At 42.9% G+C, this 23,165-nt stretch overlaps 1 protein-coding gene across 8 annotated transcripts in view; it reads right to left on the bottom strand.

The window, feature by feature from the left end:
* The window catches only part of CABIN1 (calcineurin binding protein 1), a 242,231-nt gene that overhangs the window by 70,761 nt on the left and 148,305 nt on the right, over window positions 1-23,165 (bottom strand). For all 8 annotated transcript variants that reach the window (XM_077293470.1, XM_077293474.1, XM_077293475.1 and 5 more), the window contains 2 exons: window positions 22,923-23,099; window positions 22,394-22,722 (listed from right to left, as the gene is read on the bottom strand). In XM_077293470.1, the coding sequence (XP_077149585.1) occupies window positions 22,394-22,722; window positions 22,923-23,099 (506 nt within the window). The remainder of the gene's footprint in view (window positions 1-22,393; window positions 22,723-22,922; window positions 23,100-23,165) is intronic.

Genomic DNA, 23,165 nt, shown 5'->3' with positions numbered 1-23,165 from the left:
TTTCACACTAGCGTTAACTGCATTACGTCGCAAATCCGTTTTTTTGCCGAAAAAACGGATGCGTCAAAAAAGTGAAAAACGGTGACAAACGTATGCCACGCATCCAGCATTTCGACGGATCCGTCGCAAATCCGCTAAACGTTTCCGTCGAAAATACTGGATGCGTTGCATACGTTGCATCCGTTTTTACCATCCGTTGCATCCGTTTTTACGACGGATCCGTTTTTAAAATGGGAGGCTCCCAAATTTGATTGGCTACTGGAAAATATGGAAAACTATATAGTTACTGTTTTTACAGCCCATCTTTGAGGGTTTTAGTTTTGTGGCAGCGATGGAAGGTGTTCTTGGGAGGATTGCTAGTTTGGTTACCGACGTTATCTTTGAGACGAATCGCCTGGATATCATAGTGCGGGAGAAGGAGGCGGCAGCGGAAAGACGGATGCTTCTGCAGCAACGGAGACGGAGGCGACTCTGGATACATCCGATTAATGAACTACGGATGATGATAAAGGGATCCAAACCCTAACCCTACCCCTAACCTCACACCTAACCGTTTAATGAACATTTTCTGACAGTCATAGTGCCACGTATTTCAGTGCCACGTACTATAAATACTATAACTACGTGGTTATACGTGGCACTGAAATACGTGGCACTTATATAAGTGCCACGTATATAAGTGCCACGTATATAAGTGCCACGTATTTAAGTGCCACGTATTTAAGTGCCACGTATTTAAGTGCCACGTATATAAGTGCCACGTATATAAGTGCCACGTATTTAAGTGCCACGTATATAAGAGCCACGTATATAAGAGCCACGTATATAAGTGCCACGTATATAAGTGCCACGTATATAAGTGCCACGTATATAAGTGCCACGTATTTAAGTGCCACGTATATAAGTGCCACGTATATAAGTGCCACGTATATAAGTGCCACGTATTTAAGTGCCACGATATTTCAGTGCCACGTATAACCACGTAGTTATAGTATTTATAGTACGTGGCACTTAAATACGTGGCACTTAAATACGTGGCACTTAAATACGTGGCACTTAAATACGTGGCACTTATATACGTGGCACTTATATACGTGGCACTTATATATGTGACACTTAAATACGTGGCACTTATATATGTGGCACTTATATACGTGGCACTTATATACGTGACACTTAAATACGTGGCACTTATATACGTGGCACTTATATACGTGGCACGTAAATACGTGGCACGTAAATATGTGGCACTTATATACGTGACACTTATATACGTGGCACTTGTATACGTGGCACTTGTATACGTGGCACTTGTATACGTGGCACTTGTATACGTGGCACTTATATAAGTGCCACGTATATAAGTGCCACGTATTTAAGTGCCACGTATTTAAGTGCCACGTATACAAGTGCCACGTATACAAGTGCCACGTATACAAGTGCCACGTATACAAGTGCCACGTATATAAGTGTCACGTATATAAGTGCCACATATTTACGTGCCACGTATTTACGTGCCACGTATATAAGTGCCACGTATATAAGTGCCACGTATTTAAGTGTCACGTATATAAGTGCCACGTATATAAGTGCCACGTATATAAGTGCCACGTATTTAAGTGTCACGTATATAAGTGCCACGTATATAAGTGCCACGTATATAAGTGCCACGTATTTAAGTGCCACGTATTTAAGTGCCACGTATTTAAGTGCCACGTATTTAAGTGCCACGTATTTAAGTGCCACGTACTATAAATACTATAACTACGTGGTTATACGTGGCACTGAAATATCGTGGCACTTAAATACGTGGCACTTATATACGTGGCACTTATATACGTGGCACTTATATACGTGGCACTTATATACGTGGCACTTAAATACGTGGCACTTAAATACGTGGCACTTATATACGTGGCACTTGTATACGTGGCACTTGTATACGTGGCACTTGTATACGTGGCACTTGTATACGTGGCACTTGTATACGTGGCACTTGTATACGTGGCACTTGTATACGTGGCACTTGTATACGTGGCACTTAAATACGTGGCACTTAAATACGTGGCACTTATATACGTGGCACTTATATAAGTGCCACGTATATAAGTGCCACGTATATACGTGGCCATATATGTGGGGTTGAAGGCCCAGGCCAGGTTTATATAGATTTGGGGGTGTCTGGCCAATTGGCAACAAAATCCAGCTTCTGAGCATGCTCAGTGTAAAAAAACGTATTGCAGCGCTGCATTGAGTCGTACGACGTGTCCCGACGCATCCGTCGCTCATAGGCTTCCATTGTAGCCAACGACGCATGCCGCAGGATGCGTCGCGACACGTTTTTTAGGCGGAGACAAAAAACGCTACAAGCAACGTTTTTTGCCGACGACGTATTGCCAAATTTCGACGCATCCGTCGTAAAACGTACACGACGTATGTCAATCCGTCGCAATCCGTCGCCAATACAAGTCTATGGGGAAAAAACGCATCCAGCAAAAACTTTTGCTGGATGCGTTTTTTCGAAAAAAAGACGTTTTGAGACGTAATGCAGTTAACGCTAGTGTGAAAGTAGCCTTAGTCCACATTGGGCACTTTGACCCCAGTACTCCACATTTATAAAGTATAACACCTTAATGATACATTTTTAGGCACAGTACACTTCTTAATAATAGATATGGGACTGAGACCAATGTGTCAAGCGTTGCAGACGTTTGTGCAAGTTGCAACTTAATGCGTCAAATGTCGCACGTTAGGGTAGAATAAAACATTGATTAATTTGACTTCTCCATGTCCGACAAGGAAATGTCACAATTTGCACAAATGGAATAATACATGTTCCCCTATGTCTGTGTAAAGATTTTCAATCTCTAGATGTAGATAAGAATGATACAATCAACTGACAACTTGGAAATGTTGAGGAATTGACATATAAAATATATTAAGATAAGAGGACAGGGAAAACCTATTGTGTTCTAGAATAGCCATGCATGCATGAAAGGTACTGGAACATTCCTAGAATCACAGAATGGTAGAGTTGGAAGGGACCTCCTGGGTCATCATGTCGAACCCCAGGATTCACTAAACCATCTGAGACAGATGTCTGTCCAGCCTATGTTTGAAGACTTCCATGAAAGGAGAGCTCACCACCTCTCGTGGCAGCCTGTTCCACTCATTGATCACCCTCACTGTCAAAAAGTTTTTTCTAATATCTCTAATTCAATTAGAGATCTTCCTTTACTTCCTATTTTAAAGGGGTTGTCCAGGACTTTTATATTGATAGCCTACACATAGGATAGGTCATTAACATCAGATCAAGGGTGGGAGGGTGACGCCAGACACCCCCGCCAGATGTGCTGAGTTGAGGAGCTGCACAGCTCAGTCAACAGCATAGTGGCTGCTGCCAGGTACTGCACATCTGCCCCCCTAATAGAATCAATAGGGGGCCGATATGCAGTGCGTGGCCACAGCCATTATACTGTTTCAATGTGCTCTACAACCCTGCACATCCGGCCGGCACCAGGAACAGCAAATCGGCAAACATCGGAAAATGTATGAAAGAGACAAAGTAAGCACTCAAGGTGTCGGTGATTAGTTTATGCTGTCTTCGGGTATTGGGTGTAATAAACATGGTGACAGAATCCCTTTAACCCCTTCACCCCGAAGCCTGTTTTCACCTAACTGACACGGCCAATTTTTACAATTCTGACCACTGTCACTTTATGAGGTCATAACTCTGAAACGCTTCAACGGATCTTGGTATCTTGGTGATTCTGAGATTGTTTTCTCGTGACATATTGTACTTTATGATAGTGGTAAAACTTCTTCGATATGACTTGCATTTATTTGTGAAAAAAACAGAAATTTGTCGAAAATTATGAAAATTTCGCAATTTTCAAATTTTTCGTTTTTATGCCCTTAAATTAGAGAGTTATATCACATAATATAGTTAATAAACAACATTTCCCACATGTCTGCTTTACATCAGCACAATTTTGGAAACATAATTTTTTTTTGTTAGGGAGTTATAAGGGTTAAAAGTTGAAAAGCGATTTCTCATTTTTGCAACAAAATTTGCAAAACCATTTTTTTTACGGACCACCTCACACTTGAAGTGACTTTGAGGGGTCTATATGACAGAAAATGCCCAAAAGTGACACCATTCTAAAAACTGCACCCCTCAAGGTACTCAAAACCACATTAAAAAAAGTTTATTAACCCTTCAGGTGCTTCACAGGAATTTTTGGAATGTTTAAAAAAAATTGAACATTTAACTTTTTTTCCACAAAATTTTTACTTCAGATCCAATTTGTTTTATTTTACCAAGGGTAACAGGAGAAATTGGACCAAAAAAGTCGTTGTACAATTTGTCCTGAGTACGCCGATACCCCACATGTTGGGGTAAACCATTGATTGGGCACATGGCAGAGCTCGGAAGGGAAGGAGCGCCATTTGACTTTTCAATGCAAAATTGTCTGGAATTGAGATCGGAACCCATGTCGTGTTTGGAGAGCCCCTGACGTGCCTAAACAGTGGAAACCCCCACAAGTGACACCATTTTGGAAAGAAGACCCCCTAAGGAACTTATCTAGATGTGTGGTGAGCACTTTGAACCTCCAAGTGCTTCACAGAAGTTTATAATGTAGAGCCGTAAAAAAAAATTAATATTAATTTTCACAAAAATGATCTTTTTGCCCCAAATTTTTTATTTTCCCAAGGGTAGCAGGATAAATTGGACCCCAAAAGTTGTTGTGCAATTTGTCCTGAGTACGCTGATACTTCATATATGGGGATAAACCACTGTTTGGGCGCATGGCAGAGCTCGGAAGGGAAGGAGCGCCATTTGACTTTTCAATGCAAAATTGGCTGGAATTGAGATCGGAACCCATGTCGTGTTTGGAGAGCCCCTGACGTGCCTAAACAGTGGAAACCCCCACAAGTGACACCATTTTGGAAAGTAGACCCTCTAAGGAACTAATCTAGATGTGTGGTGAGCACTTTGAACCTCCAAGTGCTTCACAGAAGTTTATAATGTAGAGCTGTAAAAAAAAATTAATATTAATTTTCACAAAAAATGATCTTTTTGCCCCAAATTTTTTATTTTCCCAAGGGTAGCAGGATAAATTGGACCCCAAAAGTTGTTGTGCAATTTGTCCTGAGTACGCTGATACTTCATATATGGGGATAAACCACTGTTTGGGCGCATGGCAGAGCTCGGAAGGGAAGGAGCGCCATTTGACTTTTCAATGCAAAATTGGCTGGAATTGAGATCGGAACCCATGTCGTGTTTGGAGAGCCCCTGACGTGCCTAAACAGTGGAAACCCCCACAAGTGACACCATTTTGGAAAGAAGACCCCCTAAGGAACTTATCTAGATGTGTGGTGAGCACTTTTAACCCCCAATTGTTTCACTAAAGTTTAGAATGTAGCGCTATGAAAATTAAAAAATAATTTTTTCTTTCCACTAAATGATGTTTTAGCCCGCAATTTTTTTTCCCCAAGGGTAACAGGAGAAATTGGACCACAAAAGTTATTGTCCAATTTGTCCTGAGTACGCTGATACCCCATACATTGGGGGGAACCACTGTTTGGGCGCACGGCAGAGCTCGGAAGGGAAGGAGCGCCGTTTGAAATGCAGACTTAGATGGATTGGTCTGCAGGTGTCATGTTGCATTTGCAGAGCCCCTGATGTACCTAAGCAGTAGAAACCCCCCACAAGTGACCCCATATTGGAAACTAGACCCCCCACGGAACTTATCTAGATGTGTTGTGAGAACTTTGAACCAACAAGTGTTTCACTACAGTTTATCACGCAGAGCCGTGAAAATAAAAAATATTTTTTTTCCACGAAAATTATATTTTAGCCCCCACATTTTTATTTTCCCAAGGGTAACAGGAGAAATTGGACAACAAAAGTTGTTGTCCAATTTGTCCTGAGTACGCTGATACCCCATATGTGGGGGGGAGCCACTGTTTGTGCGCACGGCAGAGCTCGGAAGGGAAGGAGCGTCGTTTGAAATGCAGACTTAGATGGATTGGTCTGCAGGTGTCTTGTTGCATTTGCAGAGCCCGTGATGTACCTAAACAGTAGAAACCCCCCACAAGTGACCCCATATTGGAAACTAGACCCCCCACGGAACTTATCTAGATGTGTTGTGAGAACTTTGAACCCCCAAGTGTTTCACTACAGTTTATAACGCAAAGCCGCGAAAATAAAAAATATATTTTTTTCCACGAAAATTATATTTTAGCCCCCACTTTTTATTTTCCCAAGGGTAAGGCTGGTTTCACACTTGCGTTTTTATCTAAATGCGTTTTTAAAAAAAACGCATGTGTGAAAAAACGCATGTAAACGCGGTAACACGCATGCGTTTTTTAGACGCATGCGTTTTTATAGAAAAACACGAGAAAAACGAGAAAAAAACAAAAAACCCTAACCCTACCCCTAACCTGAAATACGTGACACTGAAATACGTGGCACTGAAATACGTTTATATACGTATATACGTATATAAGTGCCACGATATTTCAGTGGCCACGTATATAAGTGCCACGTATATAAGTGCCACGTATATAAGTGCCACGTATTTCACGTAAATGCCACGATATTTCAGTGCCACGTATTTCACGTAAATGCCACGATATTTCAGTGCCACGTATTTCACGTAAATGCCACGATATTTCAGTGCCACGTATTTCACGTAAATGCCACGATATTTCAGTGCCACGTATTTCACTGAAATATCGTGGCACTGAAATATCGTGGCACTGAAAGACGTGGCACTGAAATATCATGGCACTGAAAGACGTGGCACTGAAATACGTGGCACTGAAATATCGTGGCACTGAAATATCGTGGCACTGAAATATCGTGGCACTGAAATACGTGGCACTATGACTGTCAGAAAATGTTCATTAAACGGTTAGGGGTGAGTTTAGGGGTAGGGTTAGGGTTTGGATCCCTTTATCACCTTGATGGTGGTGGGTGACTTTTCAGTGTGTGTTCTGGTTTTTTTCTATAAAAACGCATGCGTTTTTAACGCAAACAAACGCGTTGAGATCGGACGCCATGTCGCGTTTGGAGAGCCCCTGATGTGCCTAAACAGTGAAAACTCCCCAATTCTAACTGAAACCCCAACCCCAGCCCTAACCCCAACCCTAACCCTAGTCCTAGTCCTAACCCTAGCGCTACTTTCACACTAGCGTTTTTTTGCATACGTCGCAATGCGTCGTTTTGGCGAAAAAACGCATCCTGCAAAGTCATCTGCAGGATGCGTTTTTTCCCCATAGACTAACATTAGCGACATATTGACACACGTCGCAAGCGTCGTGCGACGGTTGCGTCGTGTTGTGGCGGACCGCCGGCAGCAACAAACGTTACATGTAACTTTTTTTGTGCCGACGGTCCACCATTTCCGACCGCGCATGCGCGGCTGGAACTCCGCCCCCACCTCCCCGCACCTCACAATGGGGCAGCGGATGCGTGGATAAACAGCATCCGCTGCCCCCGTTGTGCGGCGCTTGCACAGTATGCGTCGGTATGTCGGGCCGACGCAGCGCGACGGCCCCGTACTGACGCTAGTGTGAAAGTAGCCTAACGGGAAAATGGAAATAAATATATTTTTTTAAATTGTATTATTTTTCCCTAACTAAGGGGGTGATGAAGGGGGATTTGATTTACTTTTATAGCGGGTTTATTAGCGGATTTTTATGATTGACAGCCGTCACACACTAAAAGACGCTTTTTATTGCAAAAAATAGTTTTTGCATCACCACATTTTGAGAGCTATAATTTTTCCAGATTTTGGTCCACAGAGTCATGTGAGATCTTGTTTTTTGCGGGACGAGTTGACGTTTTTATTGGTAACATTTTCGGGTACATGACATTTTTTGATCGCTTTTTATTCCGATTTTTTGGAGGCGGAATGAACAAAAATCAGCAATTCCTGAAATTCTTTTAGGGGGGGCGTTTATACCGTTCCGCATTTGGTAAAAAGGATAAAGCAGTTTTATTCTTCGGGTCAGTACGATTACAGCGATACCTCATTTATGTAATTTTTTTATGTTTTGGCGCTTTTACACAATAAAAACTATTTTATATAAAAAAATAATTGTTTTTGCATCGCTTTATTCTGAGAGCTATAACTTTTATATTTTTCTGCTGATGATGCTGTATGGCGGCTTTTTTTTTGCGGGACAAGATGACGTTTTCAGCGGTACTATGCTTATTTATATCCGTCTTTTTGATCGCGTGTTATTCCACTTTTTGTTTGGCGGTATGAGAATAAAGAGTTGTTTTTTGCCTCGTTTTTTTTTTTTTTTTTACGGTGTTCACTGAAGGGGTTAACTAGTGATATAGTTTTATAGGTGGGGTCGTTACGGACGCGGCGATACCAAATATGTGTACTTTTATTGTGTGATTTTTTTTTAATTTAGATAAAGAAATGTATTTATGGGAATTATTATTTTTTTTTTCTTTATTTAGGAATTTTTTTTTATTTTTTTTTTTACACATGTGGAAATTTTTTTTTTTTACTTTTTTACTTTGTCCCAGGAGGGGACATCACAGATCGGTGATCAGACAGTGTGCACAGCACTCTGTCTGATCACCGATGTGACAGGCACGTTCCACAGGCTTGCCGGCGCCTGCTATGAGGATTCTCAGCAGACGCCGGCAAGCAGGGTCATCTCATGACTCCTTCCAGGTCACCGGAGCAGCGCGATCTCATCGCGTTGCTCCGGTGGGAGAGCGCAGGGAGCCCCCGTCCCTGCGCGATCCCCCTCTATGCCGCTGTCACTATTGACAGCGGCATCAGAGGGGTTAAATGCCCGCGATCGGCGATAGCGCCGATCGTGGGCATTGCTGCGGGGTGTCAGCTGTCATATACAGCTGACACCCGCACCCGATCACTGCGGCGCTCAGCGCGAGACCGCGGTGATCGAGCCGCCGTACTAGTACTGCGGCTGTCAGTAATGCAGTGCCGGCAGCGCAGTACTAGTACGGCGCATGTCGGGAAGGGGTTAAATATGTTTTCTAATCTGTGTTTTCACTGGCTGAAATCAATGATAGGTCTCACACTAGTCTCTGGCCTCTAGCTTCTACCTAAATTTTGTGACTGCAGTGTCCTTTTGCCATGCATTCCTACATCTTCCCACCATCTTCTCACCACTGTCCAGCGGTAAGCTGGGGATGTATTCCTGTTAACAATACAAAGCAGTGTCAAATAATAAACTGTGTACAGTATGTCGGCCAAAGCATTTGTACAGCAAACATCCCGACAAACCACTCTGAGCCCACACAGAAATAATGCTGCATGCCTGCAACTAAGACACATGCAAGCTGCCAGCCAAACCTGGGGGGCTCCCGTGTCTCCTTATTTCCTCATCCCAGGGGGGCTAAAGTGGCGGATCAGCTTTCCCTATCGACAATGTTCTGGGAACAAAAGGGTCTAACATGTGAAGATAAAATTGTAAAAACAAGCAGCAGTCCCTCACCAAATGATATAAGAGGGAATTCTCAGCAAAGGGTAATCATGGATTTATTTCTTTTCTTTTCAGATTAGATAGAAATGTCAGTAAAGTGAGAGCAAGCAGGACCAGATTTATACAGATGAAACCAATGGGGACACAGACTCTGACTCCTTAATGCTTGCCATAAACAAATTGATTTTAGATGTAAAAACCAGGAACATAAAAACTGCCAATTATCACCGTCAATCCTTCAGCAAATGTCAGGGTAAATGAGGATCAAGCACTCTGGATTTCAACATTCCTGATTGTATATTGTGCCATCATGCAAGTTCATGATTATGGGGCCCTACAGCTATAATAATATTATATATATATATATATATATATATATATATATATATATATATATATATATATATATATATATATATATACACACACACACATATATATCTATAGAATATATCCCCACAAATATAACTTATACACTAATAATTACAATATGTATGCCAACAGCTATATACTGTGTGCAGAATTATTGGGCAATTTGCATTTTTGATGAGTCACTTTATTATTAAACCACTACAGTGCTGTCGGTCAGTCCAAATGGTTAAACCTGACTATTTCAGAAAGTAAAAATTAGGTTTTTGTCTTTCTTAGGAGAATATTTCTATGTGCAGAATTACCTGGGAGGGGGGGGGGGGGAGGGGACTATTAGTGCACAGAATAATTATGTATCTGAGTGAAAAACAAATTTTCCCATCTCACTTGTTTGTTTTCATCTCTTATAGTGAGAATAATAACCAAACAACTCAAAATGTGGAAAAACACATTTAAAAAAAAAAATATATCAGTGACCAACATAGCCATTCTTCTTTTCAATATCAGTCATCATAAGCCATCCATCTATAGAGTCTTTCAGTTTTTTAATCTGCTGACAATCAACATTTTGGGCAGCACCAACCACAGCCTCCCAGACACTGATCAGAGAGGTGTACTGTTTTCCGTCAGCATAAATTTCCTGTTTAAGAAGATCACACAAGTTCTCAATAGGGTGTAGGTCAAGTGAGGAAGGGTTCGTGTCATTGTTCTTTCATCTTTTAAAGAAGTTGTCCACTACAATAACTATTTCTTTTTTTCATAAATCTTGCTATTATGTGCCACTGAAAACATCCACTGTGTTTATTTTAGCAATATTACCTTTCATCATGCTGTAGCAGCACATCTTCAGTGCTGGATCCAGCTCTCATGGGGTTAATCGACAACTTCCTTTCTCCTGACTTACTGTGCTCTAATACTACAAGTTCCATGATGCATTGCACTCGCCTGTAACTCTGCACCTGGCACACCCACTCCAAAACACACCCCAACCCCTCCCTCCTCTCCCTCCTCTATCTTCAAAAAGATTTGTGATGTCATTTCTGTCCAACCTCCTCTTTTACATTTGTCCAACCCACACTCCATTACAGATAGATAGATAGATAGATAGATAGATACAGATATATCTATGTCTATTTCCATAGATATGTCCATATCCATGTTTCTAAACCCCTTCACTCCTGGAGCTTTTTTCGTTTATCGCTCCCCATCTTTCCAGTGCCATAATTTTTCCGTCAGTATGGCCATGTGAGGGCTTATCTTTTGCGGGACAAGTTCTACTTTTGAACGACATCATTGGTTTTACCATGTCGTGTAACAGAAAATGTGAAAAAAATTCAAAGGGCGATGAAATTGCAAAAAAAAGTGCAATCCCACACTTGTTTTTTGCTTGGCTTTTTTGCTAGGTTCACTAAATGCTAAGGCTGTGTGCACACGTTGTGGATTTGATTCCAGATCCGCAGCGTTTTTTGCCGCACAGAATTGCATCAAATCCGCAGTGTAGTGCACAACCAATGTAAGTCTATGGGAGCCGCAGACTTGTTGTGCACATGATGCGGAAAAAGCCGCACCGAAACACAGCTTTTTTTTTTCCGCAGCAGGTCACTTTTTTGTGCGGAACTGCAGCGTTTCTGCACCCTTAGACTTGCATTGAGTCGGGCACATCTGCAGCAAAACCGCAGATGTAAAAAAGATCTGCAGTTTTGCTGCGGATATGGGTCAGAGAAATGCTGCAGTTCGGGAGGAGGGAAGTGTCTGGGCGGTGACTGTGTGCGTGTATGTGTGTGCGGGGTCTGCGGGCTGTTGGGATGTGTGCGGGTGTGTGTGGGTGTGTAGGGACTGTGCCTGGCTGTTTGGGTGTGTGCGGGGCTGTTTGGGTGTGTGCGGGGCTGTTTGGGTGTGTGCGGGGCTGTTCGGGGGTGTGCGGGGCTGTGCGGGTGTGTGCCTGGCTGTTCGGTGTGTGTCTGGCTGTTAGGTGTGTGCGGAGCTGTTCGGGTGTGTGCGGCGCTGTGCGGGTGTGTGCCTGGCTGTTCGGTGTGTGCCTGGCTGTTCGGTGTGTGCGGAGCTGTGCGGGTGTGTGCGGCGCTGTGCGGGTGTGTGCCTGGCTGTTCGGGTGTGTGCGGGACTGTTCGGATGTGTGTGGCGCTGTGCGGGGCTGTTCGGGTGTGTGCGGGAGGTCTTTTGGGGTGTGTGTGTAGGCATCATCCAATGGGACTACAAGTACGCAGCATCCAATCTGCAGCTAATTCGGATGTAATCCGGACAGTGGACACACACCCTACACTATCCATACATCTATCAATAGATATATCTATCTATCCAGATATATCTATAGATAGATACATGAATAGATAGATGTATGCATCTATAGATCTATCTTTTATGTAGATCTGTCTATCCATTTCATCTATCATCTATCTGTCTATCTGTGTGTGTAATTGAGTGTGGGTTGGACAAACGTAAAAGAGGAGGTTGGACAATAATGACATTACAAATCTTTTTTTTTTTTGTTCAATAATACATCTTTATTTAACTTACAAAAACGCACAAAAACCGCACCAAAAACTAATTAAAAACTGCATCAAAAACACGCAAAAAAAGCACCAAAAACCGGACCAAAAACTACATAAAAAACACATCAAAACTGAATCAAAACCGCACAAAAAACAAATTAAAAAATGCATCAAATCCGCGCAAAAAACACACCAAAAACTGCACCAAAAACGCATCAAAACTGCACCAAAAACTGCATCAAAACCGCACCAAAAACGGAATCAAAACTGCAACAAAAATGCGCAAAAACGAATCAAAAAATGCATCGAAACCGTGCAAAAACGCATCAAAACTGCACCAAAAACTGCATCAAAACCGCACCAAAATTGCATCAAAACTGCACCAAAAATTGCATCAAAACTTCACCAAAAACTGCATCAAAACGGCACCAAAAACTGCACCAAAACCGCACCAAAAACTGTATCAAAAACACACAAAACGAATAAAAAAATGCATCGAAACCACGCAAAAAACACACAAAAACCAGACCAAAAACTGCATAAAAAATTTGTCAAAAACTAAATCAAAACCGTGCAAAAACTGCATCCAAACCGCACCAAAACCGCTAAAAAAAAGCGCAAAAACGCATCAAAAACGCAGCTGCGTTTTCTGCAAGGAGATGCAGATTTTGTGCAGAAAATTCTGCACCCGAATCTGCAACGTGTGCACAAAGCCTAAAACTGACCTGCCATTATGATTCTCTAGGTCATTACGAGTTCATAGGCACCAAACATGTCTAGGTTCTTTTTTATCAAAGTGGTGAAAAATAATTCCAAACTTTGCCAAAAAAATAAAAATAAAATAATTGCGCCATTTTCCGATACCCGCAGCATCTATATTTTCTGAGATATTGGGTTGGGTGAGGGCTAATTTTTTGCGTGCCGAGCTGAATTTTTTAATGATACCACTTTTGTGCAGATACGAACTTTTGATCGCCCGTTATTGTATTTTAATGCAATGTCGCGGAGACCAAAAAAAACTATTTTAGCTTTTGATTCTGTTTTCTCGCTACGCCGTTTAGCGATCATGTAAAAATTTTTCTTTTTTTATTGAAAACAGCTGACATGTTGTGGCTTTGAAGTGGGCTCACCACCGAAGCCCACCTCAAAGTGGGGGATACTGCCAGCTGACGTACTATTCCGTCAGCTGGCAGAAAGGGGTTAATGAACAATGTTTTAATAAAAAAAAATGAAAAAAAAAAAAATATGGCGTGGGCTCCCGCGCAATTTTCTGTGCCAGAGGGTGAAAGCCGACAGCCAATATTTGTAGCCTGGGAAGGGGTATTAATACCCATGGCCCCTCCCAGGCTATGAATATCAGCCCGCAGCTGTCTGTGTAGCCTTTACTGGCTATTAAAATAGGGGGACCCCCCAAAAAATGACGTGGGGTCCCCCTATATTTTATAGCCAGAAAGGCTATGCAGACAGCTGCGGGCTGATATTCATAGCCTAGAGAGGGGCCATGGATATTGGCCCCACCCGGCTACAAATACCAGCCCGCAGCCGCCCCAGAAATGGCGCATCTGTAAGATGCGCCAATTCCAGCACTTAGCCCCTCTCTTCCCACTCCCGAGTAGCGGTGGGATATGGGGTAATAAGGGGTTAATGTCAACTTGCTATTGTAAGGTGACATTAAGCCCGGTTAATAATGGAGAGGTGTCAATAAGACGCCTATCCATTATTAATCCTAGAGTAGTGAAAGAGTTTAAAAAAAAAAAAAAAAAAAAAAAAAGACACAGCCAGAAAAAAGTATTTTAATATTCTTAATTTAACCATACTTACCATACTCGATCACTTGCAAAAAATTAAAAATAATAAACCGTATACTCCCTGTCCGACGCAGTCCAATTAATAACAAGTGTCCCACGACGATCTCCCCTATAGAACAGTGACATCGGGTGATGTCACTGCTCTATAGGACCTTCAGTGACACACTGACAGGAGACAATGGCTCCTGCAGTGTATCACTGAGGTTACCTCAGTTCAGGGTCTCACTTTATGGCATAGCTGCGTGGGAACTTTCTCACACAGCAGTGCCAGAAGTGAGATTAGGGACTATTTTCTCACAGGGGCGCAGAAATACATTGTGGGGAATACATTGTGGAAGGATATCCTCCATTCATTGTATTCCTGGAGCCCCTGGACAGCGGTCGCATCAGCTATCACATGTTGTATGGTGCATGTCGCATGTCGTATGTTGCATGTCGCATGGTGCATGTCGTATGTTGCATGTCACATGTCTGTATGTACTGTTTGTTGTATGTACTGTATGTGTGTAATGTATGTGTTTTTTTTTTTTTTTTACATTCAACACATTAGCCGGATGATGGGACTACTACTGTCCCATCATTGGCTAATGTGTCACTCACTGTTACTGTAGCAGGCATAGCCCAATTCGGACGATGCCTGTACACAGAGACACACATACCAATGACATCCCCCCCCCCCCGGGCCGCCCGAAGCAGACCACAGCACGGCCAGCGGACCGACCGCACACCCCAGCACAGCCGCACCGCCCGGCGCCGGCACATCCTGGCGCCAGCACGCAGATCCCCACCGCTCATCCTGGCACACAGATCCCCACCGCACATCCTGGCGCCGGCACGCAGATCCCCACCGCACTGCCTGGCACACAGATCCCCACCGCACATCCCGGCGCCGGCATGCAGATCCCAGCACAGCCCCGCCCATCCCATCCCATCCCATGACAGCCTAGCCCCGCCCGCACATCCCAACACAGCCCCGCCCCACCCACAGCCCAGTCACGCTTGACCGCAGTCTGTGGAGGCTGGGTCACGCCTGCTCATGACGTCACGTCAATTTCCAATTAGCGGAAATTAGCGGCGGCTGCAGCCAGGGGGTCACGTGACCCGGACTCAGCCGCCGGCATAGCGCCGCTCGCAGGCGAAAACGGCAACATAAAGTATTTACAAAATTCATTAGGGGCCTCGGGGGGATACAATGGACGGTTAATTGAAAGTAGTGGACAACCCCTTTAAATAACTAAGCCCTAATAAGGAAATGTCTGAGGTAAAGTAAAATGAAAAAAAGTTACCGCTCTTGTAAGAAGGGGAAGAAAAAAGAACGAAAGCACAAAGATGATAAATTGCCTCTTAAGGAAAGGGTTAAAAAGGTTGTACCTTCTCATAAAAAGAGATGGCAAAATGCTAGGATATGCGGTTATGGAATGATCAGTAGGGTCACAACTCCGGGACCGCCAACAATCCTGAGACTGATAGCAGGCAGTGTTGGTGTGGCACTGCATCCCCTTCACACAAGCACTGCATTTTCTTTATTCTTAGGATAGGAGCATACTCCAGAAGTCAGACCCTCACCGATCATAAAGTAGTAAGAAACTATACAGTCTAGCATCAGTGGGGTCTCATAATTCAGATCTCTTGGGACTCCTTTACTCACTGTGCCATACTAGTATCTTGACTATAAAACCGAATGACAGCAATCTAAACAGACGAATTGACAAACTATATGATCATCCGTTGGCAGTATATATCAAATGTATCATTCTGTATCTCAAGTTTATAGCGATTAAAACTAAGAAAAAATACAGTGAGTCATGTAACATACAGTTCTGCAGGGGGTGGATTAGTCCAATGCGCCCCCTTCTCACTAGCACTACAAGTTCATATCATGTGTAGGCAGTGACTGTATTAACTCCAGTGTCATGTCTTGGCAGATTGTGGGAGGATAGCTGTGCTCCCGGGGGTCCGCCATCACATATACAAGATGAGTCACTACAAACATACTGCTGCTATGCAAGAGCATTCAAACCCCAGGAACACAAGTCAAAAAATCTGTCATTTGCCGTCAAGCATTGGCTGCTTCTAATCAGAGATTGACAGCGTGTCTCTGCAAGATCAATACACGATTCAGTCTTCTCAGCATGGATGATAGACATACAATCTGGGAAAGCCAAGAAGCAGCCAGTTGTCTAATGCATAATTCGAAAAAGCTGCTGGTTATATTTACATGGCATATAATTTACTTGTATGTTCTGCACTTGTGTTACAGCCATCATTTTTTTTAAGTCAATGAACCGTGAACATTTGAATATATACAGGTGTGTTCAAAAGTTTACATACCCCTGCAGAATTTTTGCTTTCTTGGCCTTTTTTCAGAGAATAGGAATGATAGCACCAAACCTTTTTCTCAACTCATGGTTAGTGGTTGGGAGAAACCATTTATTGTCAAACTACTGTGTTTTCTCTTTTTAAATCCTAACGACAACCCAAAACATCCAAATGACCCTGATCAAAAGTTCAAATACCCTGGTGATTTTGGCCTGATAACATTCACAGAAGTTGACACAAATGGGTTTGAATGGCTACTAAACATAACATCGTCAACTGTGACCCGTTTGCTCAGTGTGTGTGCATATAAATTGAGTGAGTTTCTGAGATCCAGACAGACTCTTGCATCTTTCATCCAGCCACTGACGTTTCTGGATTGTGAGTCACGGGGAAAGCAAAAGAATTGTGAACAGATCTACGGGAAAAGGTAGTTGAACTGTATAAAACAGGAAAGGGATACAAAAAGATATCCAAGGAATTGATAACGAGCTTGTGTATTTTGGCCAAAATATAAACTAATACCTCACATATTTTTTATATGTGTTTTTTGCACTTTTTTTCGGGGTGCAGTAGGGCCCATTTTGTCCTGTAAACTGTGGTGTCTGTTCACATTGGATGCATTTGGATAGCACTTGGGCAGCCAAGTCTTTTATGTGCAGTAATATGCCAAGCAGCCACCCCCTCCATTAGTTTGGTAGGTCGTGAGTGGTTGCCTCATTCTGCACCTGTGTTGCCGCCATCTTAACCACATGGGTCCACTGCATCCTGATAGTGCATTTGTTTGGAGGCCTAGGCAGGTAAGCATCTCTGCCTTTTTGCAGTTTTTTTCTGAATTTTTAGAGGATCTCTGAATTCTCTATTTGTGCAAACTGAATAACAAATGGAAAATCAGGGGCTCTGCAAAAACAAAACCACGGTCAGGTAGACCAACAAAAATGTCGTCCACAACTGCCAGGAAAATTGTTCTGGATGCAAAGAAAAACCCATAAACAACATCAGCTTAAATACAGGACTCTCTGAAAACTAGCGGTGTTGCTGTTTTAAGATGCACAATAAGGAAGCACTTAAAGAAAAATGGGCTGCATGGTTGAGTCGCCAGAAGAAAGCCATTTCTGTGCAAATGACACAAAGTATCTTGCCTACAATACGCAAACAGCGGTGGACTAGCGGTGGATTCCGCGTCCCACACAGGCACGGAACTTATGTCCTGACATTTTAAGGTATATTGCTTCATTTGGGGCTATACTGCCCACATACAGGCAGCGCTCACACACAAGTGTGATCTCATTCCACAATCAGCAATTCTGTGGGTCCACTCGCTCCCTCACATTTATCAACTGTGACTGATGAAGGTCCGGATGTAGGACCGAAACGTTTCTGTTATTTTGTGGACACCATTAAATCACCTGAGTGCCGAGTTTTTGCTATATACTACGGTGTGGGAATCTGCTCTGGCACCTCTTTACGGCTGTGCACACATCTACTTTTTCATATTCACTTTCACGTCATCGAGTTTAAACTGATGGCCAGGTGACCCAGCTGTGTATCATGGACCTGCCAGCACTAGACAGATACTACTGTACGTCATATCAGACAAAAGTACTCTAAGCTTATGTTTCCACCTGCCGGAATGGCTGTGCTTTGGACGCAGCGGATACCCTGCTCTGCCCAAAGCCCTGCCCCCTTTTATACGCGCGGTGATTCCAGATGTCTGGAATCACCGCATTCCTATACATAGGCTGTGGTATTTATTTTGCGGAGACGGAGCGTCTCCGCAAGATAGACATGCTGCGGTCTAGAAAGACGCGCCACATGTCTGGATTTGCAGGACCGCCGGATGCGGTCGAGCACACATAGTGGAGACGGGATTTCATAAAATCCCCTCCACTATGCTGTAACATCTGGGCGCTGCAGATTGGACGCTGCGGCTGTACGCAGCGTCCAATCCGCAGGAAATCCTGATGTAATCCGGAACGTGGAAACATACCCTAACTTTCTGTACTGAATGACGCATTAACCGCAGTGGAATCACAGCCAGTTTTCATTTTTGAGCTTTCACTCCATCCCCCTTGCATTCAAAGAGCAATTACATTATTTTCAAAGAATATACCGTAGCCACATCAGGGCTTGTTTGATTTTTTTTTTTTTTTTTTTTTTTAAAGAGGAGTAGTTTTGAATGACACTACATTTTACCATTTAAATACGGAAAAACCTGAAAACAATTCCAAGTGGGGTGAAATTAAAAAACAAACAAACAAAAATAAACACAAACTCTACTATTGTTCTTTGGGTTTTGTTTTGCAAAAAATGAGTTTTTGCGGCGCAACCTGTAGTTTTTATTGGCATAATTTTGCTGTTGATATGACTTTGTGATTTATTTGAATTTATTTTTTTGGGAGTGGTGATGAGACCAAAAAACAGTGATTCGGCGATAATGAGTTTTATATTGCATACATCACTTGAATGATGGTCCCTGCCAAAAGCTGGAGACAGGTTTACTTTGGAAAGCCCCCAATACACCTGAGATGGCCGTCGGTTGAACAATGGTTTGGCAAAAAGCTATCTTGCCTGATGCTCTCATACACGTTGCACTTACACTTCTCCTATGCACTCTATGTAAGAGACACTGCCAGATATCTCTGATGCCAACTTTTCTCTTAAAGAACAAAAGGATCAATAAATGTTTGAATAGCAATAATTGGATGTGTTTAAAATACAAAGTCCCTGTGCTGAGATAATCTTATACATGTGCCCCTGCTGTGTACTGTGTAATGGCCGTGTCTGACCGTACAGGGACATGGTCTGATCACACCACAGCTCATAGACCGGGAAGGAAGCAAAAGAAAAAGTATACAAACATTACAGGATGGGATCACAAATGATTCTTTCTTTCAGGTAAAACATCATCTCACAAGGAATATTCTCTCTTTTGCTTCCTCCTCCCCTGCCCAGGAGCTGTGGTGTGATCAGACCATGTCCCTGTACGGTCAGACACGGCCATTACACAGTATACAGCAGGGGAACATTTATAAGATTATCTCTGCACAGGGACATTTTTATTTTAACATATCCAATTGTGGAACTTAATTTTTATTCCATTATCTATGAATTAAAATGTACTTTGTGGGAAAACCCTTTTAAGTAATTTTATAAGGCCGCACAGCTGTTATGTTTATGCCATGACAATTCAAAATATTCCTAGCAAACTGGGACTATATATATGTACAGTGATTCTAAAAGTCCTATTATTGAAAGCAAGTATTGAGAATACACAGCACATGACCGCATATATGCAAATATGCTCACACTGGCAATACCAGGGAATCATCACTGCGCGAGAACTGCACACTGTCATGATTCAGAAGACTGCGGTCACGACTTTGCTCTCAAATCAGGACAACCCTTGTAAAATATGATACAGTATTAAACTACTTTCTTCTTTACTTGCTGTCCTTTAACTTTATATAGGAAGTAGTTTAATGCTAAATCATAAAATAAAAGCAGCAGACAAATCGAGCAGGTGAACTTACAGCACAGAGCACCATCATTTTTTACTAGAAGTAGACTTTAATCTTTTATTTCCTTATTTTAAATGGGTGGAACAAAACAGGGTGCCAATGCGGGCATACAATTTATGAGCAAAAAAGTATTCTGCCCGTTCAGTATTCTTCTGTATAAATAAGAATACTTGGAACTGCTGGAATAAGGTACAATAGGAATAAATAAAAATAATAATGTCCATTTTCATTCTGAAATCACCACCTTGGGCACAAATAAAGCTTGTCTCATCCCTGCGACAAAGTTTAAAAGCGTGTTATGAGCAGGTGTCCACACTTTCAGTTACCACATACCGTATATACCCGAGTATAAGCCGACCTCCCTAATTTTGCCACAAAAAACTGGGAAAACTCAATGACTCGCGTATAAGCCTAGGGTGGGAAATGCAGCAGCTACCAGTGAATTTCAAATGTAAAAATAGATACCAATAAAAGTAAAATTAATTGAGACATCAGTAGGTTAAGTGTTTTTGAATATCCATATTGAATCAGGAGCCCCATATAATGCTCCATACAGTTCATGATGGGCCCCATAAGATGCTCCATATTAAAATATGCCCCATATAATCCTGCATAAAGGTTAATAAAGGCCCCATAAGATGCTCCATAGACACATTTGCCCAATATAATGCTGCACAAATGTTGATTATGGCCCCATAAGATGCTCCATAGAGATATTTACCCCATATAGTGCTGCACAAACGTTATGGCCCCATAAGATGCTCCATAAAGATAGTTGCCCCATATAGTGCTGCACAAACGTTGATTATGGCCCCATAATATGCTCCATAAAGATATTTGCCCCATATAATGCTGCACAAACGTTAATTATGGCCCCATAATATGCTCCATAAAGATAGTTGCCCCATATAATCCTGCACAAACGTTGATTATGGCCCCATAAGATGCTCCATATAGACACTTGCCCCATTTGCTGTTGCTGCGATAAAAAAAATAAATCACATACTCACCTTTCATTGCGCAGGCCCCCGGCACTTTAAATATTCAACTTTCTTCTTTACGGCCGCCGCTCCGTCTTCAGCGTCTTCTGCACTGACGTTCAGGCAGAGGGCGCGCACTAACCACGTCACCGTGCCCTCTGACCTGAGCGTCACTGCAGAAGACGCTGAACACGGAGCGGCGGCTGGAACGAGGAAAGGTGAAAATCGCGCAGTGTTCCCCCTCCCCATTATACTCACCTGCTCCTGGCGCGGTCCCTGCAGGTCCCTGGTTCCCCCGGCGCCGCAGCTTCTTCCTGTATTGAGCGGTCACACGGTACCGCTCATTACAGTAATTAATGTGGCTCCACCCCTATGGGAGGTGGAGCCGCATATTCATTACTGTAATGAGCGGTACCATGTGACCGCTCAGTACAGGAAGAAACTGAGGCGCCGGGAGAACCAGGGACCTACAGGGACCGCGCCAGGAGCAGGTGAGTATTATTAAACAGCTGCCGTTCTCCCTCCCCTGCCAACCCCTGGGTATGACTTGAGTATGAGCTGAGAGGGGGACTTTCAGCCTCAAAAAATGGGCTGAAAATCTCAGCTTATACTCGAGTACATACGGTACTTCAGGCTGCAACCCTTCCTGAAGCTGGACTGAGACATGAGAAGAAAATAACTATTCTGCTTAGTCAGCTGAGGAGAGTTTTTTTCTCCTGTCTCAACCTTTCTCTGTGTCCAGTTATAAACCTGTCCAGTTGAGTGGGCAAATAAATTAGGCTCATTCATGATGCTGCTCCCTAGCTTGAGAGGAATGTTCCCTTACATTGCAGCCTTAAATATGTAACGTTGGCCATTTTGGATAACTCAGAGAACCTCATTAAAGAGAATATCACTAGGTTATTGCTACCTCATCTGAGAGCAGAATAATGCAGGATCAAAGACATGGATTCCAGAGATGGGTCACTTAAGGGGCTGCTTGCTGAAGTTTTGAAAAAAATCACTATTTGATCAGCAGATCATCCCTGAGAGGACTGGTAAAGCTGCTGCAAAATAGTCCTCCATGTGAGCTCTGTCTAATTGCATGGACAGAAACCTGTCAATCAGTTGTGTGGGAGGAAATTTTATAAAAAGTACAGCAAGCAGCAGAGTAAGTGATAAATTACTGGAATGAGAGTCTCTGCCTCTACATCATGCTTCTCTTAAACTTCCCGTAAGGACTACCGATCTATTTTTTTAATCTTTACCATTCATTACATGTACTACAAATTGGCTGGGGTTAGGATCAGGAGACAGCTCCCTTCGATCTCGCACTTTACACCCAGCAGGCAGAAATGCTGAGCTCCTGCATAACCAATATCCATGATGTATTAGAAAGCCTTGCACAGACACAGATCCACACATCTTACCTGGTGAGAGAGGCTGTAAGAATACAGGAAAGCCAACCTGTACAGGGTTTTGTAGTGCTGGGGGAATCGGCTTAGGCATAACTTGAATGAAGTGATGCACTGCTGAATTAAGACCTTGCGCTGTTCTTCAGCACCTTCGGGTAGACACTGGGGGTACTCGGACATGTCTCCAGTCGATTCGGGTTTCTTTTTAGGGTCTCCTGATGACAGAAGGGGTGGTAATGATCGTATGGGTGTACTGCAGGTGGGAGAAGTTTGTACTTCAGGAGAAATTTTCAGCTCCACTGAGCTGGGGGTGTCTGCTTGTTCCACATGTTCTTCTATCCTTCCTGTAAGAGAGATATAATACCAATATACCTTGCCAACATTTATAATAAATAATACAATCAAAAAATATAATCTGGGATTATCACACAACCATTAATAAAAAAAACAATGTCTACCAAGTGTGAGGCAGAGAAAGTAGCTACTAACGCATCCATGCACTTCGCTCTGGCCCTTAGTCCAGCCTCCCGATCACTAGGATTACCTTTGTCATCTGCTGCTAGCTGGACCTCTCTGTAATGGGATGTATTGTGAGAGGAAGCGGACTTCTTTTCCAAGTAAACTCCCTTGGAGCTGTCTTGTGAGCTGGCTGGCTCAGGGAATGTGTCTTGTGTCGAGCTACAGTCGGAAAGGACCACTGCCATACTGTCCTGGCTGCGTTCTAGAGGAAGGAAGAAACACCATCAGTAAAGAGGCCAGCTCCGAGACACCCCTCCACCAGCAAGCA

Source organism: Ranitomeya variabilis, chromosome 1 (assembly GCF_051348905.1).
Source record: "Ranitomeya variabilis isolate aRanVar5 chromosome 1, aRanVar5.hap1, whole genome shotgun sequence".
Lineage (NCBI taxonomy): Eukaryota > Metazoa > Chordata > Amphibia > Anura > Dendrobatidae > Ranitomeya > Ranitomeya variabilis.
This window is presented reverse-complemented; position numbering and strand designations above follow the sequence as displayed.